General features: G+C 42.1%; 1 protein-coding gene across 2 annotated transcripts; it reads left to right on the plus strand.

Annotated features, from left to right (window-relative positions):
• The first annotated feature begins 6,154 nt into the window (after positions 1–6,154).
• On the plus strand, positions 6,155–16,032 carry misp (mitotic spindle positioning). 2 transcript variants are annotated; one of them, XM_083671017.1, is made up of 5 exons: positions 6,155–6,216; positions 11,416–13,873; positions 14,607–14,860; positions 15,079–15,117; positions 15,234–16,032. In XM_083671017.1, exons 2-5 carry the CDS (start codon positions 11,545–11,547, stop codon positions 15,321–15,323), a joined length of 2,712 nt encoding a protein of 903 aa, XP_083527143.1. In that variant the 5' UTR covers positions 6,155–6,216; positions 11,416–11,544; the 3' UTR covers positions 15,324–16,032. The 2 variants fall into 2 exon arrangements, with proteins under 2 accessions (XP_083527143.1, XP_083527144.1); XM_083671018.1 differs by lacking the exon at positions 15,079–15,117.
• Positions 16,033–18,958: the final 2,926 nt, after the last annotated feature.

The raw sequence follows: 18,958 nt of genomic DNA on the forward strand, positions 1-18,958 counted from the left end.
TGGATAACTTTGAACAGCTGTGTTTTACTTACCCCGGCTTTTGTGTGTGTTTGTTTTCTGCATTACGAGTGCTTGTAGCTAGCATATCTGTTACTTTTTTCTGCCATTTTGGAGCCGAATTCCCAGCTTAGTTGAGGGTCATGTTTTCATTGTCCTGTGTACTTTTTCAGTGAGCTTGTAACTCAGTCATTGGAGTTAGTTTGGCCAGGCAAGGGGTCAGATTTCTCCACCAACACACTTGACGAGCTCCTATGTAACCATGGGTCCATGTATCATTCAGAAATAAAACACACATTTTGTTTTGAAAGATGGCTGAATAGTGGATCCGTGCAGCTCTTGCTGATGGCTGGTTTTATTGTTAGTATCATCCTGTCAATACACTTCAATGTGTATGTGTTTGTATCCATTGATATTCATAAAGCTCTCTTACATTGTTTTAATAATGTTTTAATGAGGAATTGAAATCATGAACATGGTTGATAATCCATTGATTAATACAAGCTGTGTCAGTAGGATGCTGACAAATACAATATAGTCTACTGTACAAGGAAGCCAAGAATATATTTCTTTGCATTCACCAAATGTTTTATCAATTTCAATCTGATGATTTAGTAGATTCATTGAATAACATCCTAATGAATTGATTGAATAACATACCAGTTCTACCCCACCCACTCCCACATCTGCTTCTCCATATTCAATGGGCAGGTCAATCATGGATACACATTTTCTGAAGTGCTTAGCCTTCAGGACGGAGAAAGGGGGTTAGAACACTGATTCAGTATAGCTGACACCAGACATGGCATTGCCTGACATTGCCTGTCTCTACTGGTTTCAGTCTACTGGCTGCTAGTCTCGATAGGAGTACAGAAACATACTCTTCTTTGTGGGGCATTCATCCTATCATTAGTCTGTGGTGTTGGACAAAAAATGTGTGCAGACAAACACTGCCTTCAAACTCCACTCAGGCAGCACATTTACGACTGCTCAGTCAGTCTTCATTGAGTCAAGTGATTATCCCACACTGCTGGATCCAAACCTATGCAAGAAACCCCATGCACGCGCTAACATCAGCATTAGAAGAACACTCACATAGGCCTTACTACTACAGCAGCAATTTGATAAGAGCATGTATGTCAAACCGTATTACACAAAAATGTTAAGGGCCAAGCATTGAACCATGCCTCTCACGTTCCATAGTTTGTGTTTATAAGATTTACATTTTTTTTTATTTCAGACATAGAGTAACCGCTAACTGCTAGCCACAGACACTTGTGACTTTCCGCATATCTAATTAACTGTTGGTTGGCTTTTTAAATTTAGATATATATAGTAGGATCGGGAGAAGTTTTTATGTTGGAACTGCCATCTTGGCAGGACATGTCATTTGTATCAGACATGTTGGGAGGAAATGTGGATTGTGTGTTTTTGTGGTGCTTAAATGATGGATAACTACTGGGTTTTAAGAATTTAGATATCATTTTCTGCAGCTTGTGTGACCAACTGGGTTTGAACCTTGTTCTTCTATGTGTCACAAGACTGTGTTAGCCCGCTGAGTTAAAGCCTAGGCATTAGCTTGGGAAGCCAACACAAGTCTAAAGGTCTCAGGCAAGGTTACTCATTGTGAGAGCTTGGTTCTCCAAACCATCCTCTGTTACTCTTGTCTCAACCCTTCTGTGCAATCTTACTTAGATGTGTACTTGGCATAGAGGTAGCGCAGGCGAGAGTCAACTACCGTTAACTAGGCTCAGCAAGCAAGCCAAAACTAAATAATTGGTGTTAAAGGGGAAGCTTGTTTGCAGCAGAAGCTAAACAGTTACATAGACCTAATAAAGTGACTTGGTTTTTCTGTCCTCAACTTTTTTTCTTTTCTTACAACTTGCACAAAAACTGAGTAATGTGAGTAGACATTCATCTCTTTGTGAAAAGGCTGGTCAAACTGAAAACCATGGTGGTTGTGTTACCGTCCTGCTATAAGAAATTGCTAATTATCTTGGAATCAGAAAGGAAATTGGTAAAAGGGACAACTGCCATAGTCAATTGAATCAAATGCATTTATTCACTTCATAAAACTTCAATAAAATATGATGACATTTAAGTTAAAGCGCACATGCATAATGCCTTCATAATGCTTCAGCCACATTCAAGCACTTTGGAAGTGACTTTGGAAAACAACCATGGCATGACACTCCTAGTGCTGAAGTATTTTTTCTCATTTACACATAGTCAATTTGGTCACATTTGCTGCGTAAATGATATAAGGGTCATGAATGTCAATGTTGCTTTTATAAAGAGTATGGACGCCTTCACTGGAGTGCTACCTGAGTAATTCTGTTGAGGAGTGGGTGGAAGTTGCCTATAACCACTTACACAGGGTCTGATATTTCTCAATCTCCTATTGGTTAGGTTTGTTTAGGATTGAGGTTATATGGTCATCATCTGATCCTAGATCTGTGGTTGACACGCATGTTGTATTCACTGCAGTCGTGCCCCCTCTTGCCCCTCCCTGTTGCTGAGCTCAGTGCTGCAGCAGTGGAAGCTGGTCGTCCCTGGCAACCCCCACCTCTCCGACTCTCGCACTGCCCGGTGCCATGGTTACCTCCGGACTCTTGCTCAGCAGCGCACCCTGTTGGTTATGATCAATACTTACATTCCAAGTTCTGACGCGTCACACACAAACCCCAATGCCTTGTAGTCTGGTCCAGGCCAGGCCTCTTTTTTTGTAAATGTATGTATAAAATATCTACATATAAATGTCCTTGTGAAATTCAAAATGTCTCTCCCCTTCCCTTATCCTCTTGTGTAGACTACCAAGTTCCCAGCCCCTCTACCCAGTGTCTCTTTGCGCTTATCATCATGACAGTCAGTTTGGGGGACCCAGGTGATAAAATGGGTAGCCCCCTGATGCTCTTCTTATTGCTTTGTTATTTGTGAAGGTTTGCTTTCTTACAAACTGGAAAGTGCTGTAGAGGAAAGTGTTTGAAATGACGAAAATAAAAATGTGATGTGATTCAAAGGCTCTCTCTGTCTTCGTCTCATTCCGTCTTCCTTTTTAATTTTTTGCAGATTCACAGTTGAGTATGTGCGTGTGTGTGTGTCAAGGTTGGAGTCAGTTGAATTTCAATTCAGTCAATTCAGAAGGTAAATTAAATTACCATTTCAATGATTGCAAGTAGGTCATTTATTTCCAATCCTTTTTCAAATGTTTTTGCATTTTTGAATTGAATGGTAAATTCAAATCACTGTGTGTGTTTGTGTGTATGTGTGAGTGTGTGTGTGTGTGCTTGCCTGCCTGCATGTGTGTGTGTGTGTGTGTGCGTGTGTGTGTGTGCTGGGGGGAATGCTTAGGCTTTTGTCCGGAGCTTTCTGATGGTCAGCAGCATTCCAGTGCGATTCTCCTGCCCTCAGCAACACATGGTGGCTGCCGGAAAAAACAACGGGAGCAGGTCACGCCACCCAAGGCTTTGTGTCCCGCGCACTCACACACACACACACACACACACACACCCATGCCCCCATCTCCCTCCCCACTCATCTCCCCCCACACCATCACAACCTTTTTATGCCTCTGGACTAGTTTTGATGGACGGACAGACGGATGGACGGACGGACGGATGGATGGACGGACGGAGGGGTGGGGGGGGGGGGGCGGGGGGGGGGCAGGGGGTGAATGACAGATCCTGAGGGAGGTGTGTGTGTGTGTGGGGGGGGGGAGGGGGTAACAGGGAGGGGTCTGGGCAAAACCTAGGTCCGAAACACCAGTTCTAGGCCTGGCGCAGTGAGGGATCGCAGCCTGGGGGGTCGAGAACCGGGTGTGCTAGATCTTCAGTGTCAGTGAAGGTGGAATGCAGAACACCTGGCGGAGAACAACAGACTCCCAGAGGTCTAGAACCGGGAGGTGAGTACCGGAATGTTGGAGTTCTAATATAAACAAACTGAGGTAGGGAACATCTGCATAACAGTAGAGATCAGTATGACTATTTTAAAAGATGTAAATGATGGTCTTGAAGCAGTATTTCTTATTCAAGATACATACTGTACATCTGACGAAGAGACTTGGTGTTGACATATGTAAATGTAATGTTTTGCAATTACCATGATGGGAAAGTATCAAAGACTGAAAAACTATAATTCATGCCATACCACAACAGGCTAGATAGTTCAAGCAAAGAAAGAAAATATCTGTACACTGTAGAATGCTTTTATGTAGTTTATTGCACCATTTACCTTTGTTTTCATTGACAACATGTGTGCCCTGCACCTGCAAATAAGTTGCATGTATGTGCATAACTTTTTAACTAAATATCAAACACACAATGTATTGTAATACGGAGACTTTCCATACAAAGGCATCTAAAATAAATAACAATATAGGCAACCAAAACAGTGGCTATATTTGTCATTATTGAATGAATAGAAACATGCCCTACTGCAGTAATATGTTGTTTTGTATTACATAAAACACCAGCATACAGGTTTTGACCATTTTTTTCTGACATTAACAATTCTCTCTCTCTCTCTCTCTATCTCTCCCTCTCCCTCCCTTTCAGAATGAGCACACCTGGATTGAGTTGATCTTGATTGCCCCCTGCACCTAGCCTTGGATTCTGTCACAGATTTACCTGACACATTCAACAACACTGTGTAACACACACACACACACACACATATTCACATTCACATTCACATTCACAGGATGTTCAAGTATACTCCTCCATGGCAGGTGCTGTGTAACAGCATGGAGCATGATACCAAGGTAAGACACAAACAAGAAGCAAAATGTCTCGTGTGCCAAAACGATTGCGAATGAATATCACAGTTTTTCCTTTGAAACTATTCTAGAGTGTTCCTCGTTTAGCAAACCGAAAGAATCCTCTACACATCTACACAGCTTTTTCTTTTGTTCTTCCACAGCCACTGTAGCCTGGAACTCTCTCAAGCTTTCCATGCTGATGTGCAAAACATATGGACATGATAAATTCATAACATCATACTAGGACTGTAATGCACTGTTCTGTTATGTAATATCTTGATGAAAAACCACTAGTGTACAATAGATGTACAGTAACAGAAATACTGCAATTCATTTTAAAATGGCTTTGGTTACCCTTTCTCCATACCTAAGGAATGATAAACTCTAGGATATTTTCAGTACAGTGGATCTGAATGGTCATTAGTGTGCATGAACAGTGTAGCCACTAGAGGGTGGTAAAATCATTCTCAACCACCCCATGCTTCAAAATGGAATACTCTGTTAAAAGGAATAAGATGTATTAATTTGGTTGTGTCCCAATAGTGAAAGTTGTGTCAAGAGGTGGTCAGATAATAATGCATCATTAGTTTGAAACTTGGCTTTGTTGTGGTGAAGCAGGTATTTGAGGTAGGGTTTTCATGCACTTTGTCTCATACAATGTAAATGTCCCAGATGGGTGAGAGGCGATCAAGCGTTTCCCAGGTAATGATTTTCAGAGAGATTTTCAGCTGAGTAATGAATAGTTATCCATGACGACCCAAGCAATTCTAATGGACTAACTGTGGTTCAAACATCCTCTCAGGTGAACTTTGACCCCAGAGAAAAAGCCCTGTACGTAACATTTCCAATGGGCAGACTAATGTTGTGTCTCAATACTTGTAAACCACTTCCTTTTCTCTTCTCTATGACCACTGAAGGATAGCCTCTCACCTATCATGGATTTGTAGGGGTCAGGACGATAAGGAGACAAGGGAGAGGAAGCTTCCCTAAGAGTGCTTGACAACATTATAACGATTATCAACAGGAAAAGAAGGCAAACCTATTCCCTTCGGTTTTAAGGAAGGCTATGTTGATTGTTCCTAATAAGCTAGTTAGAGGTACAGATGGAAACCTCTCTCTCCTCAGAGACCTAAGCACGTTCTGTTTTCTCCCACAACAAAATGGACGTGTAGGCATCTTAGTTCAGTGCACATTGAGTCAAATCCGTTGTATGGCCTGTGAGTTGATTGTAGAATGGTTCTCTTGTTTAGTAGTTTGGCTGGAGTAGCTGTCTGTCAGTCCCATGTACTTCCCCCTTCTTTGGTGAGAGGGTGTGGCTCTAGTAGCTGACATGATATTGGCTGAACATGGTCTATAGAGTAGGGTGCTCAAAAGAAGGGCAAAGATAGAGGGTGAGAGAGCGGGAGAGACAAGACAACAAACCAGGGAGAGACATTTTAGTCCTACGGTATATACCAATTAAGGTAGGATTTATTATTCAATTCCCACTAATGATTTTGGCTAATCTATTTCATTATTCTATTTCATTATTTTTGCACCTCCAAGTATACACTCACTGAACACTTTATTAGGAACACTATAGAAAATACTGGGTAGGGCCTCCCTTCGCTCTCAAAACAGCCTCAATTCTTCATGGCATTGATTCCACAAGATGTTAGAAACATTCCTTTGAGATTCTGGTCCATGATGACATGATTGCATCAGGCAATTCCTGCTGATTTTTCAGGTGCACTTTCAAGCTGTGAATCTCCCGTTCTACCACATCCCAAAGGTGTTCTATTAGATTCAGATCTGGCAACTGGGAAGGCCACTAAAGAACGCTGAACTTTGTGAGATCAGTGTCTGACATTTAAGGTTGGAAATCTAGATGGCCATAAAGTAAGTTACTATCTACAGTATGTACAGTTTCATTTCAGACAGTAATTAAATCCATTAGCTTTGAGGTCCAAAGGTTCAAATCTTGTGTCCTATTTCCTTGTCCTTTATTTATCTTAAGTGTTTCAGTATAATCACTTTGGTCTTAGTTGATCCATGCAACAACGGGGTCTTGTTTAAAAGTATTTACATCCACATACACACACTCATGCACACACACACTAGTGTGAGGTAATACATTGGTGGAGGGCGAGTATGCGTGTATATCTCCTGTCCCTCACAGGTCTTTACTCTCGCCTCTCAACCAATGAGCAAAGGGCAGAGGAGCCAATTCCAGGAAATAGTGCTGACTACCCCTTATCAGGGGTACACAGTCCACTGTCATACATACGCACGCGAACACTCTGCCTTAGCACTGTTAAGACAGTACATAAAGCACTGACTCGTTATCTTTACACACTTTACAGTAGCATCTCCCACATCTATTCTCTGTACCTTTCAGCAGCTGTCTGACGTACCGATAACGTTATTTTTAAACAGTTCTATGTTTGCTGAAGTCTAGAGTTGAGTATCACTGCTCTTTATACTGGGGGGTCAAACGACTTGATACAAGCAGTAATAATAGTCTCAATACAATTTTGAGCAGGTTGCATATCAGGTTATATTGATCATGTTTGTCATATTTATACAAAAGGAAAGATTTGCAATATTGATTTTATAATGATAGACTTGTCTTGTGCGCCTACCTATTTCAGTGCTGACACATTACAGTTCTAGTAAATGCTGAAGCGTGAACATGTCAACAAAGATGCAGAAAAGGCTGGGATTCAACCAATTGCACATAGCATCTGTCTACAAACTGCACTGCACTCAAAGTGTTTCATTTGCACAGCAGCATGTCTCAGCTGGAGGGACATTTTGTTTATAAATCAACAGTCTGGTTACGTGTGCTGTATGACCTTGTTGGCCTTCAGTACTGCACAGGTCACACCACGCCACAAGCCTGATAGTTACGAAGTTAAAGCAAATGGCAGACTTGCATAAAGATCTTGTTCCTATAGTTTAGTGTCATTACGGACACCGCCATCATTCACAAAAGTGCATCATTTGCTGATTTGAGCAGTAGCGTATGTGCAGCATACTGTAGTTTGCACTCTGTTTCTCCGTTTTCGCTCTATTGCAAGTAGGCTACAGTATGTTACCATTTCTTGCAACTACATGTTGAAATTTGTCAAAATTATAAGAAAATGATGTATGGACAAAATGTTCATGTTGCACTGTAGTACTTGTGAGGTGGACTAATTGCAGCGATGGTAAGGCTGAATGTCACCATCTTTATGCATGTTCTCCATTTTCCTCAAAAACAATGTTTTTATATATTTATCGTCAGTCCACTATTGACATGCACAAAGTAATTATATTTTGGGACCATATCAATGATGGGCTGACGAAATATTCAAAAATATTATTGAGTAACTTTAAAGTTACCGTCCGCAAAGGGAAGTTGTCTGGCCCACCTCTTTGTTTACAACGCATAAAGAATAGTGTTGTGGCTTGTAAAAGTAACCAAGACAATTTTGCTAAGCAACTGCTCTTAAGTATGATTTTACCTCTGAAATAATTGTTTATCATAATTATCAAAGTTTGAGGTTTCTGCAGCACATAAACAATCTGCAACGATTCAGGCTACTGTCTCCCCGGTTACTTTTACTACATGCCATGCCATGTTTTCTGTCATTTACCCGGAATGGTTGACCAGCAAATTCTGTCTTTCGGATGGTACATGTATGGCTGTGTAGCCTGAATCTGGTGGTACACTCTCTCCATGTCTTCCAAAGAAGGTGACGGGGGAGACAAGTCTATATCAATGCTGTAGTCGAACCAGAAGCTCTCATTGCCACTGTTTCCCTCGGACACAAAGCTGCAATCACTGTCACAGATCACCATTGTTCAGCTGACCAGGGACTAGCATCATAACTCTCTGGGGTGCCGTTGCAGTTTTATAAACAAAAAAACACGCATGGTAGATCTAATGTTACGCCCACTGTTGCATATTCATTAGAGAGTGTTGTGTGGGAGTAACCCGAAGCTAAAAAATGTTCAGGTGGCCAGGTACCCCTCTGGAGGGGTTCTTTAAGTGTCAACTATAATTAGTTGGGACACGCTGCTGTGCAAATCCACCACACTATTGAAAGCACAGTGCAGATAGCTGTCATCTGAAACCTGGTCATGTAAGGCTCGCACTGTCTGAATCATTGTTGACACACTCAGGCAAACTGTTTGTTTGCACTTCAGCAGTGCGATAGGCGGATGCACAATATGTGCTCATAAGCACATACATACAATGATTAGAATAATGAAAAGCAGGATTGTTCTGCTGATGTCCATGCAAACAAAGGCATATTGAGTGAACTAGAGGTTTCCAGAGGGTGATTGTAGACAGAAATAGTTTTTATTCATAACATTCTGGCACTACCATTCAAGAATGTAATGTTATGGAAATTTGAGAAAATTGTAATAGAGATGTTTTGCTTATAGTAATCAGCTGATTCAATAAATGTATACATATCTTATTCTGTATTTAAATCCTGGATGGCATGTTCAAGCTGATGCAACATCAAGTGTAAATTTCAGTGTTGAATGAAGAGGAGGGTATCTGTTGTCATTGACTGAGGGGAACCTGAGGTAGTTCCGGGGGGGGAACCTGAGGTAGTTCCAGAGGGGGGGGGGGGTGAGGTGGTGTCAGTTGAGCAGTCTTATGGTCTATGGGTAGCTGTTGGTCCGGGTCTGGATACACCGGTACCGTTTGCCAGACGGTAACTGAGCGGCCTTCCTCTTGCACCTCCTGGAGTAGATGTCCTGCACGGCTGGGAGCTCATGGCTGTGGTGAACTGGGCCGTTTTCACCACTCTCTGCAGAGCTTTACGGTTGAGGGCGGTGATGCAACCGGACAGGATACTCTCTGGTGAACATATAGAAGTTTGTGAGGATCTGAGGGGCCATGGTGAGTTTCCTGAGCTGCCTGAGGAAAAACAGGCGCTGATGTGCCATCCTGATCACTGTATGGGTGTGGTGTAACCATGTTAACTTGAAGCTGCTGACTGTTGGGGCGGAATGCAAATTGAAGTGGGTCCAGTGTGGCAGTGTGAATTGATGACAGTATTTGCAACACAGGACTACAGTACCTATAAATAACTCTGTAGACTGTTTTCCACTATAACTTCTCTATTAGAGAGAAAGGTAATACCTAGAAGTGTGACTGTGATAACTAGGGAGACAACAGATACGTCCTTACATTGTGCATCAGAATGTTTTGACAAGGTTTTAGGCAATGAGGCATAGGTCTGAGGTATCCAAAGTAACTTACAACAAATACATTTGACTTAGTGAGTGAATCATCTATCCATCAGTCATCATAACAAAAATGTATCTATGCTAGGACCAGGGGCTATTGTCAGGTAGATTGCCAGGTATTTATGGTCTTCATATCGTGGCAATAGATCTACTAATCTTTCATACTGAAACTCCAAAGTTCGCAATAGAAGTCTGAGTGGGTCAGCTGAACCTCATGCCCATGCATTCTTTGAATAAGAAAGAGAAGCAGTAACAGGTCATGTCACATGTTTCACAAACATTGGATCCAATGGAGTTTTGGTATGCTGTGAAAGACAAAAGCTAGTGGGAGGTTTTTGACATTGGGTGGGAAGGCAAATTAATATTCTTATTCTAACTGACTTAACTTTTGGTCACTGTTTAGTCACAACTAGCTTGTTTCACTCAACACCTAGGTTTAACACCACCACTCTTTAACTGAGCTGTCCAATAACTGCTAGGCTAATCAAGTTCATCTGCAATCTATTCTTCTATTTGGTGTTTGAACACCTTTTCAATTGTCTTTTAGATACATATATTGGATTGCTCTACATTCTCCTCCTGTCCTGTCTGACAAGGAGTTTCCCCTCATAAGATCTCCTCGTTTTACAAGAGAGGTTTATTGCAAAGATCATAAAGTAGTCTCTCTCATGAAGTGAGTAGGCACTGATTTTAAGCTATAAATGTTATTGACAATTAAGTTGGCATTCCAAAACATTTCTCACGCTACCCTCTTACTACAGATTTCCTGTAAACGATAAAATCATGAAATTTATTCTGGAACACATTTCAGTTTATCAACATTCTGTGGATGTCTGGGAATAATTCTGTAACAGTGTCTTCAAGACCTTTTTAATGTTGAACAACTGTGATTTTTTTGGCTTTAGATATTTTGGGATGGTTTGGAGTAATTATTAGAATCAGAGCCTTCCTGAATAGTAGGTGATTAGTGGTTGGTGACAGATGTGGGGTGCTATGGTCTTAATCTCGATGCATTAAGTCTTGGTCTGGATCTTGGCTTATGGTCTCAGTTAAGGCACAGTCTTTGTAGGCTCTTAACTCATGTGGTCAAGATATACCTTGATAGTCACTACTTTGACTACAGATGGTATAAGTAGGGATTAAACAACAAGAAAATGTATTCACAAAGACTGCTAGCACTGAGAATAGGTCATAAGTGGCAAAATTGGATTAGAGACACATCATCGCTGAATACTATTATAGTATTCTAAGATACATTGTGAATTTTACCCCTCTTCTGCTTCCTATAGTGTACTGTACTCAAGAGGGAAGATAGCATGCACATGTTGGATGTTGATAATGACAAGATCCAGTTGCCTTTTAACCATTCAACCATCTTCATTATTTTGCTGCTGAAATGTTGATCATTCTCCCTCTTTTGGATTTGGTTACAGAGACTCTCAGTTGCTGCATCTGATGATTCCCAAGATGTGTTGACCCTGGTGGGGGACCAGATAGTGGACCACTCTCTCCAGCTTCCTGCCTCACAGCCTACACAGGTAGCCACCACAACACAAGGACCCATGGAGAGCATACCCAGGAATTGGGTGATCCAGCCCTTGTCTCCAAAACTGCAGCCCACAGACCTCCGCACCATGCTCAGCCCCACCACCAACGAGCCACTCGGCCTGGACCAGAGCTGGAGCTACAGCAAGAGCGGCAACTCTGCCACATTCAGCTTCGACAGCATCTCTGTCACCCGCACCCAGTCCTCTGTTGTCGTGTCCTCCCAGCAGAAGGAGGCATCCTGTGATGTGGTGGTTCAGGCCAGGCAGGTGGCGGTTTCAGAGGAAGACGGCAGCATCAGCGATGACTGGCAACCAGGCAGCCCCAGCAGTCCTAGCAGTCCCAGCAGCACGGGCTCCCACTGTGGATTCTACTCTTTCGTGGAAGACCCTGCCAGCCCAGAAGCAGAGCTGAATGAAGCCTGGATGGTCTCTGCAGAGAGGCAGGCCAATTTGGCCACTCTGAAAAAGGAGAGCAGCTTCAAACTGCAGACCTATTCCAGTGGGAGGAAGCCAGAGAGTCTGTTCCAGAACAATGGGGACTCCCGCTACCAGCTGGACACTGAAAATGGTACCAAAATAGGAGCGGAGCAGGAGGAGAAGCAGCTTAGGCATGAGATCATCCACAGCCAAGCCCCGAAGAAAAACTCAACATTCAGGGAGCAGTGGAATACACTGGAGAACCTGGATCTCAGCAACTCACCCAACAAGTTACTGGAAGGGTTTAGCCTGTGCTATGGGCCCAACAGTGCCAAGCCTGAGCAAACACTATTGGCTGAGCTGGGCACCATCGACAATGAGCAGATCAACTTCAACGCAGCACGGGAGCAGTTCCTGAAGATGGAACAGTTGAGGCTCAATGCCCCCCTGCATAGTCCCAGCTCTCCAAAACCACAGGGAAGACTATTGCAGTCAGAAGACAGCATGCTTTTATCAAGGAGAGTTCCGAAAGATGACCACTCCATCGAACGGTTGAGTCAAAGTCCAACTCCAGTGAAACAGCAGGTTGACAGGGAAGCCTTTTCAAGCAAAAAGGTGACAGTGTACCGCACTGAGGAGAGCGTAACCAAGAGGCAGAGCAGCCTCTTTGATGATCTTGACTCTGGATTGGGGGATTTGTTGGTGGATCCAAGTGGGGGCTACACCAGTGATGGTAACATTGCCAATGACAACCTTCAGCCAGAGAGCAGGGACAGCAGCCAATCAGCAAGTGATTACACAGAGACACCAATTGAAAGAGAGATCCGTATTGCTCTGAAGAGAGAGGAGAGTCTACGGCGATCACGGGGCATCAAGCACACAGACGTCCAGGAGATGGTGGAAATCAAGACCAAGCCTCTGCTCTCACACCCTACCCCACCCCTGACACCGATCAAGGCCAAGGAGAAAAACAGGGTGAGTTTCCTCATCCAGCGTGAGATCCAAAAGGAGAATAGGAGGGAAGAGGACCTGCTGCACCAAGGGAAAGTCCTAGGCCTCTACAACAGGGGTACTTCTCAGGAACTAGAGGAGAGGAAGAAAATCTTTGAGCTGCCAGACAAATCTGGAGCTGAGGAGAAGAGGATGATGGAGAGGTCTTGGTCATGGTCAGGGGTTGGGCTGAAGAGTAGCAGCTCAGACACAGAAGACTTCCCTTCACCCTGCTGCCCTCATCGGCACCCCGCAGAGACAGAGTTATACCTCAGTCGCATGAGTTCTACCCCGAGCATCATCACCGCTTGGAGCTCAGAGTTCCAAGACCTCACCAAAGTCCAGCCAAGTCGCTTCTCTGAGAGACTTGAATTGAAAGGCAATGACACCACTAAGTCATCTCAAGTCACAGTGGTGGACAGGGGAACAAGTACTAGTGAAATAGTTAACGATCCACCATGGTTGGAAGGAAGAAATGAGCCAGCTCCAATGAGAAGCTCCTCAGCCAAAGAAACCTCTTCACCATTATCTTCCTCATCTTCATCCCCTCCCTCTTCCCCTACACACAGTAATTCTGCAGCTCTGGGATCTCACCTGGGTGGCAAGCCTATTCCGCCCTGGAGGATGCACCTGGATTCCAGTGGACTGCAACCTGCAAGACTGCACACGGATATCATTCAAAGGGAGATCGAGCATGATCTAAAACGGGAGAAGGAGCACCGGGAACTGCGGGAATCCTGTGGCCTGTCGGCCTCTCTAGATGGAAACCTGGACAGCGTAGAACGTGTTCACACGTCTCAACTGCTAAGCCCACAGAGTGTAATCGTAGAACAGGGGGAGTCAGTCTTTCCTGAGAGTCCTGCACTACCTGAAGAGCAGACCGGCAAGATGGCAGCCAATCAATTTTACTCCACCATCACTCCAGTATCAAAGCTAGGTAGTAACGCTTAGCAATATTATATAGAATCAAGGATAAAATGCATTAAGTTGCTTGATGGTGATTAATGAAGTTAAGAAGAAGAATGATTAACGAAACCTACTGTACACACATTGTTTACTTGATTTAAATACACTTCATGTACTAAATTGATCCTAAATTTTCTTACATGGGACCTCAGATAATTAGCTTTGCTTCACTTTGTGGTATAGTTTCAGCAAAGCAAAGGTGCCAGGCTGACTTTTTTACATGCATCTTTACGTTGCTATTGCATAACAATGGCTTTTGCTTTGTATATTTACTGCTGGCTTTCTTAGACTTGAGGAAATGACTGACTTAATTTATAGTTGCACTTTGGTCGTGTATGGACCAAGGAAACAAATGTTGTGTTATAAGCAATGATTAATCATTGACAGAGATTTTCACATGAAAAAACAGTTTTGCTTGAAAATGGTGGTGTTTTCAAGGAGAGACTGATACCTTGGAATGAAATTGATATACTGACATTTAATTATTAAGATCACAGTACTGTACTGCCATACTGTAACTGTGATGTCCACCTGTAATTTCAGTCATGAGTGTTTTATACCATAGGGTGGTTACAAAATGATAGTTGTTATTTCATAAATTACTGCATGTGAACACAATTCAAACCCCACTGTCATTAACAGCAACATTAGTGTCGTGTATAAATATTTGTCAAACTAATTTATCTTTCTTTTATCTTTTTCAGATAAAACTGTCTATATATCTCCCTTTTCCCCCTCATTTCGTCCCACTGCCCGACTTCCCTCCTTTTCCATTGTGACAGCTCAGCCGTGGGGCTCCCCACGGCCCACCTCCCCTGTGGTGAGCAGGGTTGCCCCCCTATTGCCTGCCAGCCTGCATGCAGAGATGGGCAGCACCACCATACAAAAGGGCCTGACCGAGACTTTGCTGGAGGACTTTGAAGAGAGGAGAGTCAAACTGAAGTTAGAAGAAAGTGCAGTAAGTTATAAAGATTAGTGTTAGACTTTATACACTGTTACACACATTCAAATTACATTAGTTTGAGACAAGACAATTGCAGCAGCCCAAAAGGCCTACACAACATGGTGCAAATATAATTGATCAAAGTAGCCTACAGCTTGTGAGATCCCTAACATTTTTTTTTTTACATATAATGGGGAGTTCAGAATCTGACCTTTTTTCTATGTTTACTCTAGTATGCAGGAATTCAGCCTATTGATGATGTGAACAATGAGGTTAGTGATTGCTCTTCTCTATGCTGAGTTGCTTTGACACTCTTGTCATTGGGGAAGGCCTACTGTATTGCATGTCCAAGTCCAATCTAATCTTGCTGGTCTTTCTACCATCGCAGGTCTTGGAGGCCACCCGTGTTACCCGACACAAAAACAAGCGTGCCCTGCAGTGGGAGGCCGGCATGTACACCAACGAGGATGGCCAGTGAGTCTGCTCTCTGCCCTGGTGCCAGTCAATGGCAGAGAAAGGATGGAAAAAGAGGAGGGAACCGAAACATGGTCATTTTTGGGGCATGGTACAATTTGTCTCGTGCGCACATTTGTGTATTCCCCACAGACTCTTGGGGTTTCCAACTCTGGTCCTGGAGAGCGACTTGGTGTGTAGGCATTCGTAAAAGCCCAGCACAACTGAATTAATTAATTGTGGCCTTGACCGAAGACCCCATCACGAGTCATGTAAAAAAAATTAAATAAAAATAATAAGAAATTATAATTGAGTGGACTGCAGAGAAGAGACATGAGAGAACAGGTTTTAATTGAAATGTCACCCAAAATGAATTGAAAGCTGAGTGCTGTAAGCTGATGAGTTCTGTGCCTGCTAAGAATGCATTGCATTTTTTTCTTTTGGGGGGGGGGGGGGACATTTGCATGAGTTCCATTTAAGTCCGGCAATCACTGCTACATAGCTTTGATCAGCCCTCTCTCTGGCCTCAAAAGACTGCATAAGAATTACATGAGAGCTATTTTTGTATTGTCATTTGTGCTTTGCAAAGCGAAAAAAAAGTAATTAGACCATAATCAATCCAATGTGTATTTGGTAAAAGCAGTTTGAATTTCCAGTCCAATGATATGAGGAAGCATTTGCAGTTTTGTCTTAGAGATGTTGACTTTCGTCTGCTAATCATTATAAAATATCTAATAAATAGCTAAAGCTGTGTGTTGTGTTGAATGTGCGTTGAAACCTGAAATATTGCAAACATTTTTAAATGGGGAACATGCATAAAGATGGCGTCATCCACACACTTTAGCAGTGAAAAGTGCTTTGTCAGTGCATCATTTTCTTACTTAAAAAAAATCGGACATGCAGGAGCAACATTTCACGTCTCACGCCCTGTCTCTTGACTTGCATCTTCTTTGATATCAATATTGAAGTCAATATCAATGAGAGAATCTGAAAACACATCAAATGGGGTGAAACCTTGCCACCTTGTGGACAGAAAAATATAGTGCATCATGAAGAAATATTATATAAAACAAAAATCTGAATAAGGTTTTATTTCTATATGTCTATAGCAAATATATGCCATACATTACAGAGTAAAAATGTGGTGATCTGCAGCAAAATATCCTCACACTGAAAAATAAGGGGGCAACTTTGACAGCAGGGTGATCACTTGTTATGGGTGCATTCCTATTCTCTAACCATCACCCATAAGTGTCCACTAGTGCACCTCCCCTCATGCACTTAAAAGCATTGGATTGGTGCAAACATTGTACAAGTGCACGCTTCAGGAGAAGGGATAAAGTGATCACCCCCCTATCAAGTTAGCAGAAATTGGCCCAAGGTTTTTTGAATTCAGAAGTTGAGTCATCTGGATTTATTTTTCCAGTAAACATTGCCCCAACTACCTCTCATCAATACCAGTCACACACTGTTCAATCATACCAAATCTGCAATCATCAGTGTCACATTTGCCAAGCCAGAGAAAGTTGAAACTCAACAAGAAAGGACACAGATTTATATAAGGGGTATATTTATTGAAAAAGAGAGGGGAAAAAACAAGTAGTGTTTCAACACAGAATTATCTGCCCACAATGAATTCCACTAAACACCCATTCTATTCTTGACAGACATTCATAGCATTTGCTGGAATAAGTCTAGACACTCATAAGTGGTGTGTAGATAGGCAAACATTTATAATAATACGTGAGGTGGGGGGACGCAGGGGAAAAGTGGATTTGAAAAGAAATATGTACTAACTCCTAATCTGATCACTCTCTTTAATAGTACCTCAATATGTTTGAGCCTCTGAGCCTAATGCAACGACATTGTGTCTGGAGGCAGTGGTGGATCCACAGAGAGGCAATCAAAAGTAATATGGCAATACTAACAGTGCATACTACTATGGGATTTTCAACAAGCCAAATAGACCATTAAACATAAATATAGAAAATACTCAGGGACTTGGCGCGAGCGTTGAGGTGAAAAACAGGTCTCTCCCATCCTAATCAGTTTGGGTGTCCTAATCAGCCGCGTCTGTCAGAAGGCTCTGCATGCGTCTAGGCTGTCAAGCACGTTAACAGATGCTCTGTCTCTATTTCAGACGCTCGCGCCTAGTACAGTAGTCCCAATCATTGTAGTTGATGTTGTCTTGCTGTACCATCTGACGGGTAAGCAGCCTCCATAGCGCGCGGCACGTTTACACATGCGACGGAGTATATTAAGATGAGGTGTGACAGGGAGGTAGGTAGACTTCCTCTGATATTACCTCAATAACAGAGAGCAAAGACACATCATGGACATGAGGGGGCGTACTATCCACACACAATCCAAAGCCATGGATTCAGAGTTCAAAATCTGTTACAATTTACATGGCAGAGTACGTAATAGATTGATTTGTTGGTTCAGTACTGCTAATTACATAGTAGAGATTAGTAAGAGAGACATTAGAGAAGGCATCATTTCTTACTAGGGTAAAATGTTAATCCATAAATGTGTTCCATTAACAATGTGACCAACAAAACGCAATCAATTTCCAAAAATTGATTTTGCTCAGTACCAACAGACATGCGTTCAGATTATTCAGGAAGACTAAACTAACTAAACTAGTTCTGATTGTTCTGTCCTGCCATTGGCGAATGCTATCACATGAACAGCCTGTTGCTAACCAAATGAGCATTAGTGATAATGACCACACCACATTAATGAAGATAAAACATACAGAGAGCTCTATAATAATTTAGGAAAAACCAACAAATAAATAGGACTGTTAATGCATTGGACACTTTTTGAAGATAAATAACAAAACTCATCTCTTGGAATTATATGATCTGCCAAGATGTGGCTGTGTACACATTTTTCAGATGATGTTTTAAAATATCCACTGTGCTCTCAATGAGCCCTGGCATTTTAATTTATGCCAGACATATGATAGTACATCAAATTCAAATTGAATTTTTAATAAACAAACAAAAACAATGTGCAACAAGCATGCTTGTTAAAGTCTGCATGCCAATAAACAATGATAAAACGATAATGTCAAGCATAGTAGAAAAAGGGTACATAATTCATACCAAGTGAAAATTAAGGGTTGACCCTTCCATATTCCTTCTCTTTGAAATAAAAGGACTTGTGTTATAACACAATCAGGGGCAGATTTATCAAGGGTTTGCAGGTGGTAAGTTGCCGCAAAAATACCATAATACAAAATAAAAAAGCGTCTTAGCATATGTATCAACAGTGCGTGAAGGCCTTTGCGGTTTCGAAATAAGGAGATAGTTATAGATGTTCTAACGGATTGCGTGTTTCACCTCATTAGAAGCATTTTGATAGTCATGCATATGCACTGTAGTATATATCATTTGGACATGACTAAAAACAAATGTGTCTGTAAAATAAAATAAATGTTTAAAAAAAATGCCATGAACAAAGTCACGTTTTGTGCAAATAGAAAAACTATGAATATATATTCCATATTCTTACAGAATAGCCTAATGTTTCTGGTATTTTCAATGACGCTTGCATTTTCAGGGCAGTTAGTTCTTGCAATGCACACCACAATAGATTATTTATTCAATTTAAATATTAAAGTACATATGGATGGAATCTCCCCCTAGGCTTTTC

Source organism: Argentina silus (assembly GCF_951799395.1).
Source record: "Argentina silus genome assembly, chromosome: 6".
Classification (NCBI taxonomy): Eukaryota; Metazoa; Chordata; class Actinopteri; order Argentiniformes; family Argentinidae; genus Argentina; species Argentina silus.